Raw genomic sequence first — 18,356 nt, 5'->3', positions numbered from 1 at the left:
TGGCGCAGTGGATAAAGCACTGGCCCTGGAGTCAGGAGTACCTGGGTTCAAATCCAATCTCAGACACTTAATAATTACCTAGCTGTATGGCCTTGGGCAAGCCACTTAACCCCATTTGCCTTGCACAAACCTAAAAAAAATGACTTGCCCAAGGCCAAACAGCATCTGAGACTGTATTTAAATTCAAGTCTTTCTTACTCCAATCCTTGTCTATCCACTGTACCACAAGCTTTCTCTAGGACATAGACAATGCCCATAGGCAGGAACAGGTGGTTTGTGGTCTGCATCAACGAAGGGAGTACTAATACCATCAAAGCTCCACCAAAGTTCTAAACTAACTGAATTTTATAGTTTTAACTAGATGCTGCATTATTCAGAAAAATATGAATTAAGATTACATAAGGTCATTTGGGTGAGACTCTGATTTCTTAGAAAAGAAATTTTGAATCTCATCCTGATTCCAGTCTACCTGTTCAACAACAATATAGGGAGTTGAATTTATCATTCATCTTCTGAAATCTAATATTCATCAAATAAATGTTGTTCCTCTGATTATTCCTTTTCATAAAAGGAGGACAATAAGAATGAAAATTAAGAGTCCAAGATATGATTTGAATTCTAAATTACCAAATACTATTTTATTTAGCCCCAGATCACAAATAGTTTCTATTGATGGAGTTGGCTGTGGTACTTAAAATCAAATAACACTGAGAATCAAAAAGGTAAGAATTCCTGCAGGCAGCATGTTGGCTTACTCTGAAAATGAAAATTATCTACATTTTAATCTGGGAGTGTCCTGAGATGCATTCAGCATGTTTTTGACACCTCTCCCTTAGATGATTAAAGCTATGGCTAATCCCTATTGTCTTAAATTTATATACTCTCCATAATTGGTGTGTATGTGTCTAAGAAGTTGTGGGTAAATTGATTTTTCTAAATGAATCAATCAAGCATTGCTTGAGCACTTATTATGTGTCAGCTACTTTGCAAAGATGCAAAAATATCTTTCTCTTCAAGAAGCTTACAATCTAATAAGAGAAACAAAATATATAAATCATAATATACTAGATAAATACAAAGCAGATGGAAAGTAATGTTCGAGAAGATAGTTCTAGCAGCTGGGGGTGACCAGGAAAAATTTCATAGGGACATTTTAGCAAATGATAATTCCTTTTGCAAAACAAATAAATGATCCCTGATTTAACTTTGTATGATAATCTGCATTTTAATATATCAGATATATTTAAAGTGAGGTACAACTGCATAAGTAATCCTTCCCTTCTCTATCTCTGTAAAATTAATTTATGCCACCACAATTAACCATAATTGGACTAGAAAATTTCAATTTTATTCGTCTTTAGTTATACTAATCTTGCAGTGACCTGAATCATTAAACTTTATTATCTCAAGTCAATTGCTATGTGTGCTAATACTCTTCTCTATCACCTTGACGGACAGTAGGGTATTCAATAGTAATGGTCAGATGAGTCTGAGTACACAATGAATATTTTATAAGTATTTTAGAACCTCAGAGTTAAAAGTTACCTTGGTGATCTTTGGTTCAAATCACTAATTTTACAGACAGTGAAATCTTTCCAAGCACTGTGGAGGTTATATCTTAATTCAGGGCTATCCAATCTTACTTTTAAAAGTTTCTATTGAAACAATACACAATATATTTTGATTTGCCATTTTAGTGAGTACTTTGCCATAGCTCAGTTTCATTTACTAAATCATTTAGCAAAGTCACAGGGGGCCCATAAAATCACACTGCAGGCAGCATACAGCCTGGGAGCTGCATTTTGGACAGCCCTGTCTTAATTGATGGGAGAATTGAATATCTCTTTAAGAGTGAAGCCAGATAGTGCTACTACTAGGACTGTATTCCAAAAGAGATGAAAAATAAAAAGGGAAAGGATCTATATGCAAAAGGCTTTTTACAGTAGATCTTTTCTGGTAGCAAGGAACTGGAAATTGAAGGAATGCCCATCAGTTGGGAAATGACTAAACAAACTGTGATATGTGATTATAATGGAATGCTATTCTGCTATAAGAAATGATGAGTAGGATACTCTCAGGAAAACTGGAAAGACTTACATGAGCAACATGATGCAAAGTTAAATGTATTGTGTACCAAGTAACAGCACTGTTGTAAGATGATCAGCTGTGAATGACTTAGCTTTTCTCAGCAACATGATGACCCAAGACAATTCTGATTAAAGAATGCTATCCATCCCCAGAAAAAGAGTTGATGGTATAAGAACACATACTGAAGCGTACCTTTTTTCCAACTGTATTTTTCTTGAGTTTTCTTTTGGGGAGGGGGGGTCTATGTTTCCTTTCATAAAATGATTTTTATGGAAATGTTATACATCACTACACATTTATAACATATTTCAAACTGTTGTTTTCTCAAGGAAGGGATGTAGGAAGGGAGCAAATTTGTAACTCAAAGTTTTAAAAATGAATGTTTAAAAATTGTTTTTACATGTAACCAGGGAAAAATAAAAATAAATGTGTTTTTTTTATTTTAAAAAGAGTGAAGCTAGAAGGAAAGACTTAAGAAAGATACCTTCAGGGCAGAGCCAAGATAGCAGCATGAAGGCAAGAATTCCTGGAAATTTGCTCCCCAAAATACTCCAAAAGCCATCAAATTATGACTCTAGCCAAAATTTAGAGGGGCAGAACCCACAGAAAGACTGAGTGATACAATTTCCCAGTCCAAGACAAATTGGAAGTTCCACAGGAAAGAGCTATCTCACTGGGACCTGGGGTTGGAAAAAGCCTTTGTGAGTGCAGCCACAGTTACAGCACTGCACAGCCTGTCTGGGTGCCTAGATCCCTGAGGGCACCTGGATCCATGGCAGAGGGGGTGGTTTCTAGACCGCCTGGCCCAGGGATCACCAGGAAGTGGTGGTGAGAGAACTCTGCCACACCAGAGTGAGTGCAGAGTGACATCAGCCTCAGAGCAACCCTGTGGTGAGAACCTGCAGCAGGAATCCTGGAAGCCAGTCTGTACCTCCAGAGTACAGCCCACAAATAGTAAGGGGGTCAGGGGAGACTGAAGAGGTCTCTCTGCTCTCCCTGGGACAGGACTCAGCTGTTTGCCCACATTCAAATCCAGGTTGCAGTTTGGACTTCCATAACACCATAGCCAAGCAGGGACTCTCTTCACAGTTCCAAGGTAGAGGGGAGCACCTATGGTTATCCACATACCAAAGCACAAGCAAGAGAGCCTCTCATAAGAACTTGGAGGAATTAAGGTCACTGTGGGTTGTCCCCCAAAAAAACCCAAAGCCTTGGAAGTGTGGTAAATCAGTCATAGGTTGAGGAAATGAGCAAATAAAAGAAAAAGAAGAATCTGACCATAGAAAATTATTTTGGTCCCATGGGAGACTTAGAAAATGCAAAATTGAAACTTCTGTACCCAAAACCTCCAAGAGAAATAGAAAATGGGCTCAGGCTATGGGTGAGCTCAAAAAAAAAGACTTTGAAAAGCAATTAAGGAGGTAGAGGAAAAATTGAAAGAAGAAATGAGAGCGATGCAGATAAATCATGAAAACCAAATCAGCAGCTTGGTGAAAGAAATACAAAAAATACTGAAGAAAATAATATATTAAAAACCAGTTTAGGCCAAAAGGAAAAAGTAATACAAAAGGCAAATGAGGAGAAGAATGCCTTAAAAAGCAGAAATGACCAGCTGGAAAAGGAGATTAAAAAAGCTTCTGAAGGAAAATAACTCCTTCAAATGTAGAATGGAACTAAAGGAAGCCAATGACTTTACGAGAAATCAGGAAGGAAATAAAACTATTCCCCCCCAAAAAAATTAGAAGAAAATGTGTAATATCTAATTGGAAAAACAACCAACCTCAAAAACAGATCCAGAAGAGATAATTATAAAATTATTGGGCTACCTGAAAGTCATGACCAGGAAAAAAGCCTAGACTTCATTTTTCAAGAACTAATACAGCAAAATTGCCCTGAGATCCTAGAAGCAGAGGGTAAAATAGAAATTGAGGGAATTCACAAATCCCCTCCTGAAAGAGATCCCAGAAGAAAAACTTCCAGGAATACTATGGCCAAATTCTAAAACTTCCAAGTCAAAGAGAAAATACTAAAAGCTGTCAGAAACAAACAATTCAACTCCCATGGCTCTATAGTCAGGATTACACAGGATCTGTCAGCATCTACATTAAAGGGCTTCGAATATGATATTCCAGAAGGCAAAAGATCTTGGTTTACAACTAAGAATCAATTACCCAGGTGAACATCTGCTTTCAGAGGAAAAGATGGACCTTCAATGAAACAGAGGACTTTCAGACTTTCCTATTGAAACAACCAGAACTGAACAGAAAGTTTGATCTCCTAGTGCAGGACTCAGGCGAACCATAGAGAAGGAAGGAAAAAAGGACTAACTATAAGGAATATAATGATGTGACATTGTTTCTATTCATTCATGGGAAGAAGATACTAATAGCATATTTTCTCATTTATATAGACAAAGCACAGGAAAGAGCTGAATATAATGTTATGATATAATAAAAAAAAGATGTAGTCAATGGGGTGATAAAGGAAAGTACTGGGAGGAAGAGAAAGGAGAAGATATTTCACATAAGAGTCAAGAAAAAGCTTTTTTGATGGAGTGGAATGGAGGAAGGCAAGGGAGAATAAGTAAGCCTTCATTCTCATCAGAAATGGCTCAGAGAGGAAATAACATACACACTTAATATAACTCTATCTTGCCCTAGAGAAAAATGAGAAGAAAGGGAGGGGATAAGGGGGAATGGGGGGAGGGAAGGGAATAGGTGATAGAAGAGAGGGGAAACTCATGGGAGAGAGTACTCAGATACAACACAATTTTGAACAGAGACAGGGTGAAAGGAGAGAGAGAATAGAATAAATGAGAGTGGGGAGGAACAGAGTGGAGGGAAATACAGCTAATGAAAGCAACTGTGGTAAAAATATTGAAGCAACTTCTTTGGTGGACTTATGATAAAGAAGGTAATTCATCCCAGAGACAGTGCCATTGGAATCTGAACACAGAATGAAGTACATTTTTTTTTCTCTCTCACTATTCTTGAGGTGTCTCATCTCTGTGGTGGTGGTGGGGGGGTATGTCTACTCTCACAACAAGATTATTGTAATATAAAATAAATAAACCAAAAAGAAAAAAGAAAGATACCTTCATCCTGAGCTTTCTACTGATTAGGAAACTCAAACCAAAGCTCAGTGTTTAATCTTCCTAGTTGAAGTGGCCAAGTTTCTCATGGTAGTGCTCTCTTCAAAGTTATCCCTATGGTCTTTTTAATGCTATATTGAATGGTCTTTTCTCCATCCTTATTTTTCTCTATTTCTCTACAGTGTTTGAACAATTTCACCTTGATGCACTCAACTCAGAAGATATTTGCAATACTTGTGTGTTATGGTTCTCTTTCTATCTGTCTTCCTACTTATCAATCATTTTCCTTTAAAGAATCATGATCCTTATCTTCCCTATACTTCCTTCCATGCTCTATCCTAGGTCTCTTCTCCAAATTCTTTTTTATTGAAGGACATCTCATTGATTCTTATGATTCAACTTTCCCAGATCTATATATCCAGACCCCATATCTCTCCTCATTTCTAATTCCAAGCCAACAGCTGTATATTGACTTCATTACTTAAAAGTGACCTATTATCATCCTGAACTCAATGTATCCAAAATAGAAGTCATTTTGTCTTTCCCAACTTGCTCCTCCAAAATACCATATTTATCTTTTTTAATTTTTCATAATCTTTTTCAATTACATGCAAAACAGCTTTTAACATTTTTTTAAATTGAGTTCCAAATTCCTATTCTTCCCTCTCTCATTATGAAAGCAGAAAAAAAACAAGAAAAATAAAGTTTTTAAAATATACTTTAATCAGGGCATCTAGGTGGCGTAGTGGATAAAACACCGGCCTTGGAGTCAGGAGTACCTAGGTTCAAATCCGGTCTCAGACACTTAATAATTACCTGTGTGGCCTTGGGCAAGCCACTTAACCCCATTTGCCTTGAAAAAACCTAAAATTATATATATATATATATATATATATATATATATATATATATATATATATATATATATATATACTTTAATCTGCATTCAGTTCTTTCTCTGGAAGAGGGCAGTGTTTTTCATCATAAGTCCTTCAGAACTGTCTAGGATAATTGTATTGCTGAGAATAGTTAATTCATTCACAGTTCATCATTATACAATATTGTTGTTACTGTATACTGTGTAGTTCTGCTCATTTTACATGAGTTTGTATGTCTTCCTAGATTTTTCTGAAAGGTTTTTCAACTCATCATTTCTTTTTTTTCTTTTTTTTTTTTAGGTTTTTGCAAGGCAGTGGAGTTAAGTGGCTTGCCCAAGGTCACACAGCTAGATAATTATTATGTGTCTGAGGCTGAATTTGAACTCAGGTACTCCTGACTCCAGGGCCAGTACTCTATCCACTGTTCCACCTAGCCACCCTCAAACTCATCATTCCTTAAAGCACAATAATATTCCATCATAATCATATGCCATAAATTGCTCAGTCATTACAAACATAGCCTCAATTTCTAATTCTTTGCCACAACAAAAAAGAGGTGCTATAACTATTTTGATACACATAGATCCTTTTCCTTTTTTTCAATCTCTTTGAAATACAGATCTAGTAGTGGTGTTGCTGGATCAAAGGATTTAAACAATTTTATAGCCCTTTAACCATAGTTCCAAATTGCTCTTCAGTATAGTTGGATCAATTCTAAACTCCACCAATAGTGAATTAATTTTTCACATCCCCTTCAACATTTGTCACTTTCCTTTTCTGTCATATTAACAAATCTGATAGGTGTGAGGTGATGAATAGTGATTTTAGAACACTTTTTTCATATGGACTATAGATACTCCTATTTCTTCATCTGAAAACTTCATTTGCTTTGATCATTTATAAACTGGGGAATGAATTGCATTCTTATAAATTTGACTCAGTTCTCCATATATTTGAGAAATAAGGCCTTTATCTGAGAAATTTTCCCCACTTTTCTATCTTCCTTCTAGTCTTGACTGCATTTTGTCCTAAAACTTTTTAAATTTTTTGCAATCAAAGTTACCCATATTACACTGTATAATGCTCTTTATCTCCTGTTGGGTCATAAAGTCTTCCCTTGTCCATAGATAGGCAAAATATTTCATGGTCCCCTAATTTGCTTATGATATCAATCTTTCTTTTTAACCAGTAATTTTTCTATTTTATTGACTTTTTCATAGAACTATATACTACTTTTATTTATTAGTTCAGTGATTTTCTTACTTTCAATCTTATTAATCTCTCCTTTGATTTTCAAGATTTCCATTTTGGTACTTAAATAAGGATTTTAAATTTGTTCTTTTTTTTGAGTGGATTTTTTAATTGCATGACCAATTCAATGAACTGTTATTATTTTATTGATGTAAGTACTTAAAGATATAAATTTTCCCATATGTACTGCTTTGGCTGCATCCCACAAATTTTGGTTTGTTGTTTCATTGTCATTCTCTTTAATGAAATTATTGATTGTTTCCATGATTTGTTCCTTGCCCCATTCACTCTTTAGGATTAAACTACTTAGTTTACAATTAAATTTTAATCTTTTGTTTACATGGTCCTTGATCCAATGGAATTTTTCTTTGCAGCATATTTTGGGGGAAAAGATTAATATTTCTGCTTTTCTGCATTTAGTTGTCAGGATTTTATGTCCTAATACATATTCTTTTTTGTCAAGGTGGCACTGCAACTAAAAAAAAAGTGCTATACTCTTTTCTATTTTCATTTAATTTTCTTCAGAAGACTATAGCATCTAACTTTCCTAAAGTTCTGTTCATCTCCTGGACTTCTTTATTCTTCTTCTTCCTTCCTTCTTCTTCTTCTTCCTCCTCCTCCTCCTTCTTCTTCTTCCTTCTTCTTCTTCCTTCCTTCTTTCTTCTTCTTCCTCCTCCCCCTCATTCTTCTTCTTCTTCTTCTTCTTTTCCTTCTACTTCTTGTTATATTTATCTAGTTCTGAAAGGGAAAAGTTAAGGCCTTCCACTAGTATAGTTTTACTATTTCCTTCTAGAACTCATTTAATTTTTCCTTCAAGAATTTGCTTATTATATTAAGATATATATATATACATTTAATATTGATGTTACTTCATTTTCCACGATTCATTTTAGCAAAGTGTAGTTTCCATGATTATCCCATTGAATTAATTGGTTTTCCTTTGTCTGAGATCATTATTGTGACCCCTATTGTTTTTAATTCAGCTAAAGTATAATACATTCTGCTCCAGTCCCTTATTTTTACTGTGTGTATGCTTCTCTGTTTCAAGTATGTTTCTTTTTCTTTCTTTCTTTCTTATTTGGCAAATATTTTTATTGTAAGCTTAAATGCAAAATGGGGGGGGGGGGAATATTGTCATGTACAAAGCATATCATAAAAGAGGATTTGACATAAAATAATAAATACTAATATTGTTTTCAAAGCTGCCCAGCTTTTCTTTGTTTCTTTGTTGGTTTTCTTATGCTGTGAACTTTTTACTTTATTTTTTCTCCTGCCTTCCTCCCTCCCTCCTACCCTAAGGAAGTCTACAATTAAGCATGGATAAATATATACATATACATATTATAGATATATATGTAGATAGATATATACATACATAGACACATATGCTCATATACATATATCTAAGACCAAACTGTGCTTATTTCTTCCCACATATACTCCCATATATGCCATATATATTTCTGTATTATGTTTCTCTGAAACTAGATGGCATCTTCTTTTATAAGCCTGAGTTTTTCCATATTTTTTCTAAAAATCTAAAATTTTTCTAAATCAGCCAGCTCATTTCCTACTCCACAGAAATATTCCAACCCAATCACATCTTGTCTGAGAGATTGTCTATGAGTGTTTTCCCATTTTTCTGCATTCCTTCTGTTCTTGGCCACATAAAAGCTTTATTTATACAAAAAAATTAACTTAAAAATAATCAGAATTATTCTTTTTTTATTCCTCAACAATGTTCTTCCCTTATAATATAGTTTAAGTTCTATTTCAGCTGAATATACTTCCTTTACATCATTTCCCCCTCTCTTGTTTCTTTTAAGTTACTGGCCTTTAGTTCTTCCAAATGAAATTTGTTATTATTTTTTCTAATTCAGAAAAAGATAGTTTTTAGTAATTAATTGAGATGAAATTGAATAGCCTAGGTAAAATTGTATTTTCAAAATTATATTGGTTTTTTTAGGGGGCAGCTAGGTGGCGCAGGGGCAGCTAGATGGTGCAGTGTTTAGAGCACTGGCCCTGGAGAAAGGAGTACCTGAATTCAAATCTGGCCTCAGACACTTAATAATTACCTAGCTGTGTGGCCTTGGGCAAGCCACTTAACTCCATTTACCTTGCAAAAGCCTAAAAAAATTATATTGGTTTTATCTAGCCATGAACAATAAGTATTACTTCAATTATTTATATCTGAGTTTATTTGTATAAAAAATGTTTTACAATTATGTTCATGTAGTTCCTATATATGTTTTGGCAGATATATGCTCAGGTGTTTTATAGTATCAAGGTATTTTAAATGGTCTAAGACAATATTAAATAACATTGCTGATATAAAGTGTAATTTCTCTATTTTTCATTTGTGATTAAATCTATTTTAATTTTGTCTGAGATCGCTATTAACACCCCTACCTTTTTTACATAATAAATGTCACTCCTGTCCTTTATTTTATCCTTATAAAAAAATTATTATGTGTTCTGAAAACAACATATTGCATTCAGAATTGAATTGAAATTTTTAAACTGCTATCCATTTCCATTTTATGGATATATTTATACCATTCACATTCTAAGCTACAATTACTTGCTATATATTTTCTCCTTTCTATTTTTCCTCACTATCCTTCTCACCCCACTTACCTCACTCACTCTTCTGCTTTATCACTACCCACTATCTTGCCTTCCTATACATTAACCTACCCATTCCTCTAAGAGTCCTTCTCTTATCCTCTCGCCCCACCCTATGCCCTTGCCTTCTTATTTCTTTCTAAATTTAAAAAAGTTTTATACCCTTCTAAATATATATGTGTATGTGTGTTGGTGTGTTCCCTCCTTAACCCATTCCCAATGTAAGTTCCAGAACTACCTGATTTTCCCCAATAACTTCTTCTGTATCAATTTTTCTTTTTTATATCTCATTTGTATTACCCCTTTTTATCTCTCCCTACACACTTATTTTTCTTAAAATCACTCCATCATACTCATCTTAACCCATGCGTTTCTTTTAAACTACCCAAATAATGATGACAATCATAAGAGTGCTGCTAATATTTTCATGTATATGAAGTAAATAATTTATCCCAAGTTTCAGCTTTTTTGTGCTGCTACTTTCAGAGTGAATTGAAGGCTGGGGTGGGGGGATTCCGATTTGGTCTTTGGAGCAGTTAGATGGCATAGTGGATAGAGCACCGTCCCTGGAGCCAGGAGGACCTGAGTTCAAATCCAGACTAGCTATGTGACCTTGGGCAAGTCACTTAACTTCATTGCCTTGCAAAACCCAATAAAATAAAGTAATTGGTCTTTAATGTTTACCTTATATTTCTCCTGGATGTTAGATGTCAAATTTTCCATTAAGTTTTTGGGGGTGTTGTCACAAAAACCTGAAAGTGTTTAAGTTCATTAAATATACACTTTTTTCATTTAGTGTTATACTTAACTTTGCTGGGCAATTTACCCTAAGCCATAACCTAGATTTTTTGCTCTATAGAATGCAGCATTCCAAGATCTACAGTAGTAGTAGCTTCAAAGGAATAGCTGATAGGTCTTGTGATATCCTTATTGTGGCTCCATGATATTTAAATTTTTTTTTCTTGTGGTTTCCAATATTTTCTCCTTAACCCAGAAGCTTTGGAATCTGGCTATGATATTCCTAGAAGTTTTCCTCCTGGGATCTCTTTCAGGTAGTGATTGGTGGATTTTTTTCCTAGAACTTCAAGGCAATTTTCCTCAATAATTTCTTGTAACATTGAATCAAGATTATTTTTTTAATCAAAATTTTCAGGTAGTTCAGCTATTCTTACATTGCTTCTCCTCAATATGGTTTCCAGGTCAGTTGTTTTTCTGATGAGATCTTTATCTTTCAATTATACTTTTTCTTTCATTCTTTTGATTTTGTTTTATGTTTTCTTAAATGTCTTATGTTTCCTTGTCCAATTCTAGTTTTCAAGGAATTATTTTCTTCCATAAATTTTTTATTCTCTATTTCTAGTTGATTGACTTTCTTTTCATAATTTTCTTGATGTTTTGGGGCTATTCTTGTTTTTTTCTAATTTTTCCTTGATGTCTCTTGGTTGATTTTTTTTGTTTTGTTTTTGTAAGGCAATGGGGTTAAGTGGCTTGCCCAAGGCCACACAGCTAAGTAATTATTAAGTGTCTGAGACTGGATTTGAATCCAGGTATTCCTGACTCCAAGGCCAGTGCCACCCCCCAGTTTTAATTCTTAAGAAATTATTTTCTTCAGTGAACTCCTATACTTTTTTTCCTCATTTACTCAATTCTACTTTTTAAGGAGTCAGTGAATTTTTTTACATCTTTTTTCCATTTGACCAATTCTGCTTTTTAAGTTCTTCTCCTCAGTGAGGTTTTTGGTACCTTTCAACATTTGTCAATTCTGTTTTTTAAGGTATTATGTTCTTCGGGTTTTTTTAATTACTTAGTTTTCTTTTCATGCATTTCTTTTCCCAATTTTTCCTCTATCTTTCTTACATGATTTTTAAAATAGTTTTTGATCTCTTCTAAGAATTCTTTTTGGAGCTTATGTTCACATTTTTTTGAAGCTTTGAATGTAACTGTTTTGACTCTATTGTCTTCTTCTGAGTTTGTGTCTTCATCTCCCTGTCCCCATAGTAATTTTCTATGGTCAGGCTCTTTTTTGTTGTATGCTCATTTTTTCAGCCTATTTCTTTACTTTTAACTGGGTTCTGTTGCTCCCAGGGTGGAGGAAACATTGCCCCAAATTTCAGCATTTTAGTCATGCTATTTTCAGAGCTAGTTGGGGCCATGGTGGGGGGAGGTGGGATTCCATTAAGTTTTCAGTTCTTCCAAAGTAGTGTGATCTAAGAAGTATGGTCACTAAATTCTTGAACTATGCTGAAGTTTGCAAGTATTCATAAGTTCTCTTCTCTACCTCTGCTCCCCTGCTGCAACTGCAAGTGTTATTACTTTTTCAGTCCTTGGAAATGTGACTCAGGTCTCTGCTCTCCTGCAACCACAAGTATTATTGCTTCTTTCTGCCTTGGACCTGACACCAGGGCCCCTGCTTCTTTGGAGCAACCTCAAGCACTCTTTTTCACTTTGGAAATATAACCAGGTACCCTGATGCCCTGTGGCTACAAGCATTAATGTGCCAGAGCTCCTCTTTGCCCTAGGACTATGACTCAGAACTGTGTATAGATAATGCAATAGAGTCCTATACCCAGTGCCAGCAAAGAGTTCCCTCTAATCTCCTTCTCAGTTGTCCAACTCCCTTATTCTCTGCAGATGGAGAACTCCGAAGTTGTTGCTGATGCTGATGCTGATGCTGATGCTGATGCTGATGCTGATGCTGATGCTGATGCTGATGCTGATGCAATCACCTCTAGGACCAGTTGCTAGATTGTCAAGGTGTTATCTATGTTATACTGGTTTCCAGGTCCAGCGAGACAGGCCCTTCCTGCTGACTTCCTAAATTGTCTTAAGCTAGAAAATTGTTTCTTCTTAATCTTTGTTTTAAAGTTGTTTGTAAGGAAAGTTTAGGTAAGTTCCTGCCTTTACTTTATCATCTTGGCTCTGTCTTTCTGTTCCATTTATGTTAAAGGAAACCTCCATTCTTCTATTCACTCAAATTTACAACCTACAAGTTTCCCTTGAGTTTCATTTTCAGGCATTCCCAGTGTCCTCTCAGTTTCCAAGTCTCATCAAGTCTACCTCTCTAACATTTCCTACATCTGTCCCCTTCTCTTCACACATAGATTCACCTTCTTATAATTCAGATCCTCAGCATCTCTTGCCTGAATGATCATAATAGCTTCTAATTAATCTCCCTGCCTCTGGCTCTCCTCTATCAAATTCATCCCCCATATAGCTATCTGTGAATACATATCCTACTCCCTAGAATCTAAGATCCTTGAGAGCAGGGATTGTCACTTCTGTAATTACATTCCCAGTGGAAAACATAATGCCTTAGATGTTTTTTATCACTCAATTGATTCACAATATTCTGTCTGATTCTCAACTTTGCTTCTATCAAAATAATTTGTTCACATTGTTCATTTCCTCCATTAGATTATAAACTCCTTGAGGATAGGAACCATGATTCATCCTATTTTTATCTACAAAGACTTGCACATAATAGATTATCATCATAATCAATAAACATTTATTAAATGTGCAAGGCACTATGCTAAAGCACTGGAGATACAAAAAGAGGCAAAGGAAAGCAATTTAAAACTCAATAGATTCATGTGGAATTGAATCCCACAGTGTGTAGTTTATTGCTGAGGATTTTGAATCCCAGCCATTAGCCTATCTACTCATTTCACACTCCATAACTCTTCATGCACTGATTCACCAGACCTCACCTCACTCAAAACCAAGCACTGACCATTTCTAACACATGACTTGGCCCCTCCTAACAGCTTATCAAAGCATGACAGATCCAAAATACAAAGTATTATCTTGGAAGAAGCATGACTGTCCACAATACACATAGCCATAGAAGAGACTTCCAACAAAACTAGTATTCAAGGAGATTGTTCATGGTCCCTTCTTTGTTTTCTGTGATGAACCCAAGCCTGTTTATGAAGAAGATGTATAGATGACATAGACATAGACATAGACATAGACATAGACATAGACATAGATATAGACATAGACATAGACATAGACATAGACATAGACATAGACATAGACATAGATATAGATATCCCTGCAATGGTTAAATTATAATAAAAATATTTCAAAACTCAAATGGATCTATAATTATGATGACTCAAAATCAACATAAGAATAATAACACATATAATATGCAGGAAGTAAAGGTTGCTTAATATTTTCCACACAATAGACCTAAAACATAATGGAAAGGAAGGAAACAATCAGAAACTGCTTCCTAAGACTTCTTAAAGGAAACTCCTACCTATGTATGATGTAACAGAATATACAAAACTGATTTGACTTCTTAAGATTAGCAATAATGATGATAATGATGATGATGATGATGATGATGATGATGATGATGATGATATAATCTCAAAACCTCAGAATTGGGAGTGATCTCAGAGTCTGTTCCTTACTCAAAGCATGAATTACATTTATAGTATCCATAACTATTTATCATTTTAACTACATACAAAAATTTCCTGAAACAGGAAACCTAATACCTCCATCTTTCTTTGTTAGGAAGTTTCCCCTAATTAAAATTTCCTCAGATTTCTACTCTTGGTTCTAGTTCTGTCAAGCAAGATGTAAATTCCCTCTTCCACAAATATTTGAAGACTATTATATTTCCCCTAAATTTTCATTCCTCTTTAGGGTGTACTGACATTTCCAGACTTTCTCTACAGTGCCATAGAAATCTCTTGAAAATTCTTTACCTCTGGACTTCTCACTTTGGAAGTACTCTGCACATATGACCTCTCCCTATAATTGACTTATTCCTCCCATAACCTCTATATGTAGAAGATGGTCCAAGCCAGCCATGTTTTCACTCCTGAGTCTTCCAGTCCTTTACTACCATTCCCTACTCCCCCATCCCATACCACTACCACAAGCACTAAATACTTTCATGTCTTTTCCATTTCTCACTTTTCAGGTTCCTTTTATATGTTGTCTTTCCTTAGTAGACTGGAAGCTCCTTGAAGACAGGGATTCTCTTTCTTCTTGTATTTATATTACCAAAACTTAGCACAGTTACTAGCACATATTAATGCTTTTTGACTTGGTTAATTTTCTTTTTTCAGATCATATATTACCCTATCCTCCCATTGATCCTTATATGTCTTAGTTCTGAATACACCTCAACAAACTGTTCACCCTCCCTTGAGGATAGCCCGGGTCATCAGTGTGGTATCCAGAACTGAACATAATCTTCCTGATGTGGTCTGATCAGGGAAAGGCACATTTGGACACTATTCTTTAATCAATTTATTCAGACAAAAGTTTCAGATATAGTGACAGTGTTATTTAGTAGCCTTGAATACAGAAAGACCTGGATTTAAGGCTTGCCTCTAATACATACTGTCTATATAATCTTAGGAGGATCATTTAGCCTCTCTCAGTCTCAATTTCCCCCCTCTGTAAAATAGGGATAATAATACCTCATAAAATTATTGGAGGAACAAAGAAGATAACAAATTATCTACTTTGAAATTTTTAAAGAACTACTTAATGCTAGATATATTACTATTAATATTATTGATGCTTACATTATATTCTATAATTAATATTCATTATAAGTTGTAAAATAGGTGTTTGAGATATCTCTATACCAATAAAATTATAGGTCTGTACAAAGAAAAGGGGGGGAAAGTCAATTCAATTCAATAAGCATTTACTGAAAAAGCTTTATGACCATCCTGTGCTAGATAATGGGATTACAAAATTAAAAATAAAAGGAACCATCCCTTCAGGCAGAACTCCTAAAAGGAGTTGACATTCTATCACTGAATGGCAATATGTATCAAGATAAATATATACAAAATGCAGACAGAGTAAATACAAAGTAATTTAAAGGGGCAAACAACCCTTAGGATCATCAGAAAAAGTTTGGTTGCTTTTTTTTTTTTTGATTGCCACATTAAATAAGTTTCTTTTACATGATTTGCACTCTAGCATTCCTTCCCCATTTTGATTTTAGACAGTTAAATTTTACATTTATAGAGTACTACTATTTCTACAAAGTATATGTTTCCATTAGATCTTATGAATGCTGTGAGGTGAGAAGGGAAAATATTATTATCTCCATTAGAGAAATTGAGGCTCAGAAAGGTCAATTGGTGGCCAAGGTCATATAGTTAGTGAGTAGTGAAACCACAACTTGAACTCTATATTCCTGAATTCAAATCAAGAGGGCTCTTTCTATTACGTCAGTTTTCTGGGCTGCGCGCCTCAGCCTATATGTATGTGAGAACATATCACTTACACACTTTAAGTTACATTGTCCTTAGTCCCATTTTTCCTCCTCTATAGATCTTGTAATAGTGCACATGAGCACATCCAAACATATGTGCCCATTTCACAAGTCATATTGCCTACCTGGTCCCCGATGCCTCTTTTCCATCCAGATATAGCAGTTGTTCTGGGCCACGCCAGTTTGGGAGTCAAGGAAGGGGAGACGCACACTCCGTTCAGCACAAAGCCTTGAATTATAGCTACGACAATGTTCGATCGCTTCCTTGTAGAACTGATCCCCAAGTCTGCCAAGAAGAAAAGAGCAGAAACATCAAATCTAATGTTCCTACACACACACACACACACACACACACACACACACACACACCCCTACACAATTATGTTTTTGAAGAATTCTAAATGAATATGATCCCATCCATCTTTATCACATCCTCAGAAATAGGTATGGGGTAGGAACCATTTTCTAGTTATGATAAAACCCAAGTAAACCCAAGAGCTATTGGCATCAGAATTAGCCTGATCAGTTAGGCAGTACAATGGAGAGAGCTTTGGTTCTAGAATCAGATGATCTGGATTCACTTACTAGCAGTGTGACTCTGAGCAAATCACTTCCTTTCTGCCTGTGTCAGAAAATGCATATAAAAATGCTTTGTAGACTTCAAAGCAACATATAAATGCTAGCTATTATTATTACTTTGCTAAGCACTTTTACATACATTTGAAAGGGTATGCATCATTATCCCCATTTTACTGATTAGGAAATTGAGACACACAAAATCCAAAGTCACCCCACTAAGATAGAAATTGGGATACTTTTGTTCTAAGCATGGCCCCACTCCTATGAAGTTCAGTGTTCTTTCTACTACTAGGGTTATTATGAGGTAAAATTATAAAGGGCTTTGCAAATGTTAATGTATTATATAAATACTAAATATTATTATGTTATCATTTTTCTCTAAAATTAACCAAGTAACTTAAAAACCCCACTAACAATGAGATTGAGATTCTGAGAATCATCTGTCTTTAACAAAGATTGGTGCATTTGAGGGGAGACAACCAATTGTGCTTCCCATTGTCCATTAAAAATTGTAGCCAACCTGCTATAGGGTTGGGAAACATATCTATTCTAGATATCAGATCAGATAGTAAAAGCAATATTACTCACATCATGTATTTATTTACTAGTAATACAGGGACCCAGGAGGCAGTGTGTCATAGTAAAATGGAGACTAACCTGAGAGTCAGAAAATCCTGGGTTCTGATACATCCTGTGTCATGAGAGGCAAGTTACTCCCTTGGCAAATCCCTCTAAAGATTATAAATTACAGGTGAGCTGATAAGATGCATTGGAGTAAGGGGCTTCATATCAAGAGGTTCATCAAGAGATGAAATTCAGGTCCTAACCCTGAGTACAAATCCTGGCAGATCCTACCAGACTGAGAAAGGTTTAGGTTATTGTTCAGTCATGTCCAACTCTTCATTTTTCTTGGCAAAAATACTGGAGTGGTTTGCCATTTCCTTCACCAGATCATTTTACAGATGAGGAAACTGAGGCAAATAGGAGTTGAGTAACTTAATCAGGGTCCCATAGCTAGTACATATCTGGGGCCAGATCTGAATTCAGGTCGCCCTGACTCTAGGACCAGTCATTCTACCTGTTTTTTCACCTAGAACTAACTCCACAACAGGTTAAAAGGCCATGAGCCCAAGACTGGTCTAAATAAGTTTGGTTGGACAGGAGGATGGACAAAGATGATTATTTTTTTCAGTCATAGAAACTCTAAGCCTAAAGCAAAGAATTAGAATCTTTGCAAGGTAACAATCCACAAATCTCTTAAAATTACATATTTGTAGAAAAGTAAACAATGATAAGATCTTAATGATTTTTTTAAAAAATTCTAACAAATATATATACATATATATTTGTGTGTGTGTGTGTATATATATATATATATACATATATATATATGTATATATATATATATATATAATATCACTCCTGAGGTTTTTTGACAAGAAAAAAAGAGTTCTGATAAAATGGGGCAAATTTCAGATTTCTGTATGTATGGTTCCCTTCGGCCAGTGTAAATGCTACTAATTCAAAGAAACTGTAGTTTTCTTTATTACAATTTACTTGATAAGTCATATTCCAGACACTAAAA

General features: G+C 35.1%; 1 protein-coding gene across 2 annotated transcripts in view; it reads right to left on the bottom strand.

Moving 5' to 3' along the window:
- Nucleotides 1–18,356, bottom strand: part of LOC141522389 (zinc finger protein DPF3-like) — a 547,867-nt gene that overhangs the window by 381,112 nt on the left and 148,399 nt on the right. For both annotated transcript variants that reach the window (XR_012478204.1, XM_074235798.1), the window contains exon 2: nt 16,318–16,478. Coding sequence is in view for 1 of the 2 variants with exons in the window: in XM_074235798.1 (XP_074091899.1) it covers nt 16,318–16,478 (161 nt within the window). In the remaining variant the exon portion in view is untranslated. The remainder of the gene's footprint in view (nt 1–16,317; nt 16,479–18,356) is intronic.

This window comes from Macrotis lagotis, chromosome 4 (genome assembly GCF_037893015.1).
Source record: "Macrotis lagotis isolate mMagLag1 chromosome 4, bilby.v1.9.chrom.fasta, whole genome shotgun sequence".
NCBI lineage: Eukaryota > Metazoa > Chordata > Mammalia > Peramelemorphia > Peramelidae > Macrotis > Macrotis lagotis.
This window is presented reverse-complemented; position numbering and strand designations above follow the sequence as displayed.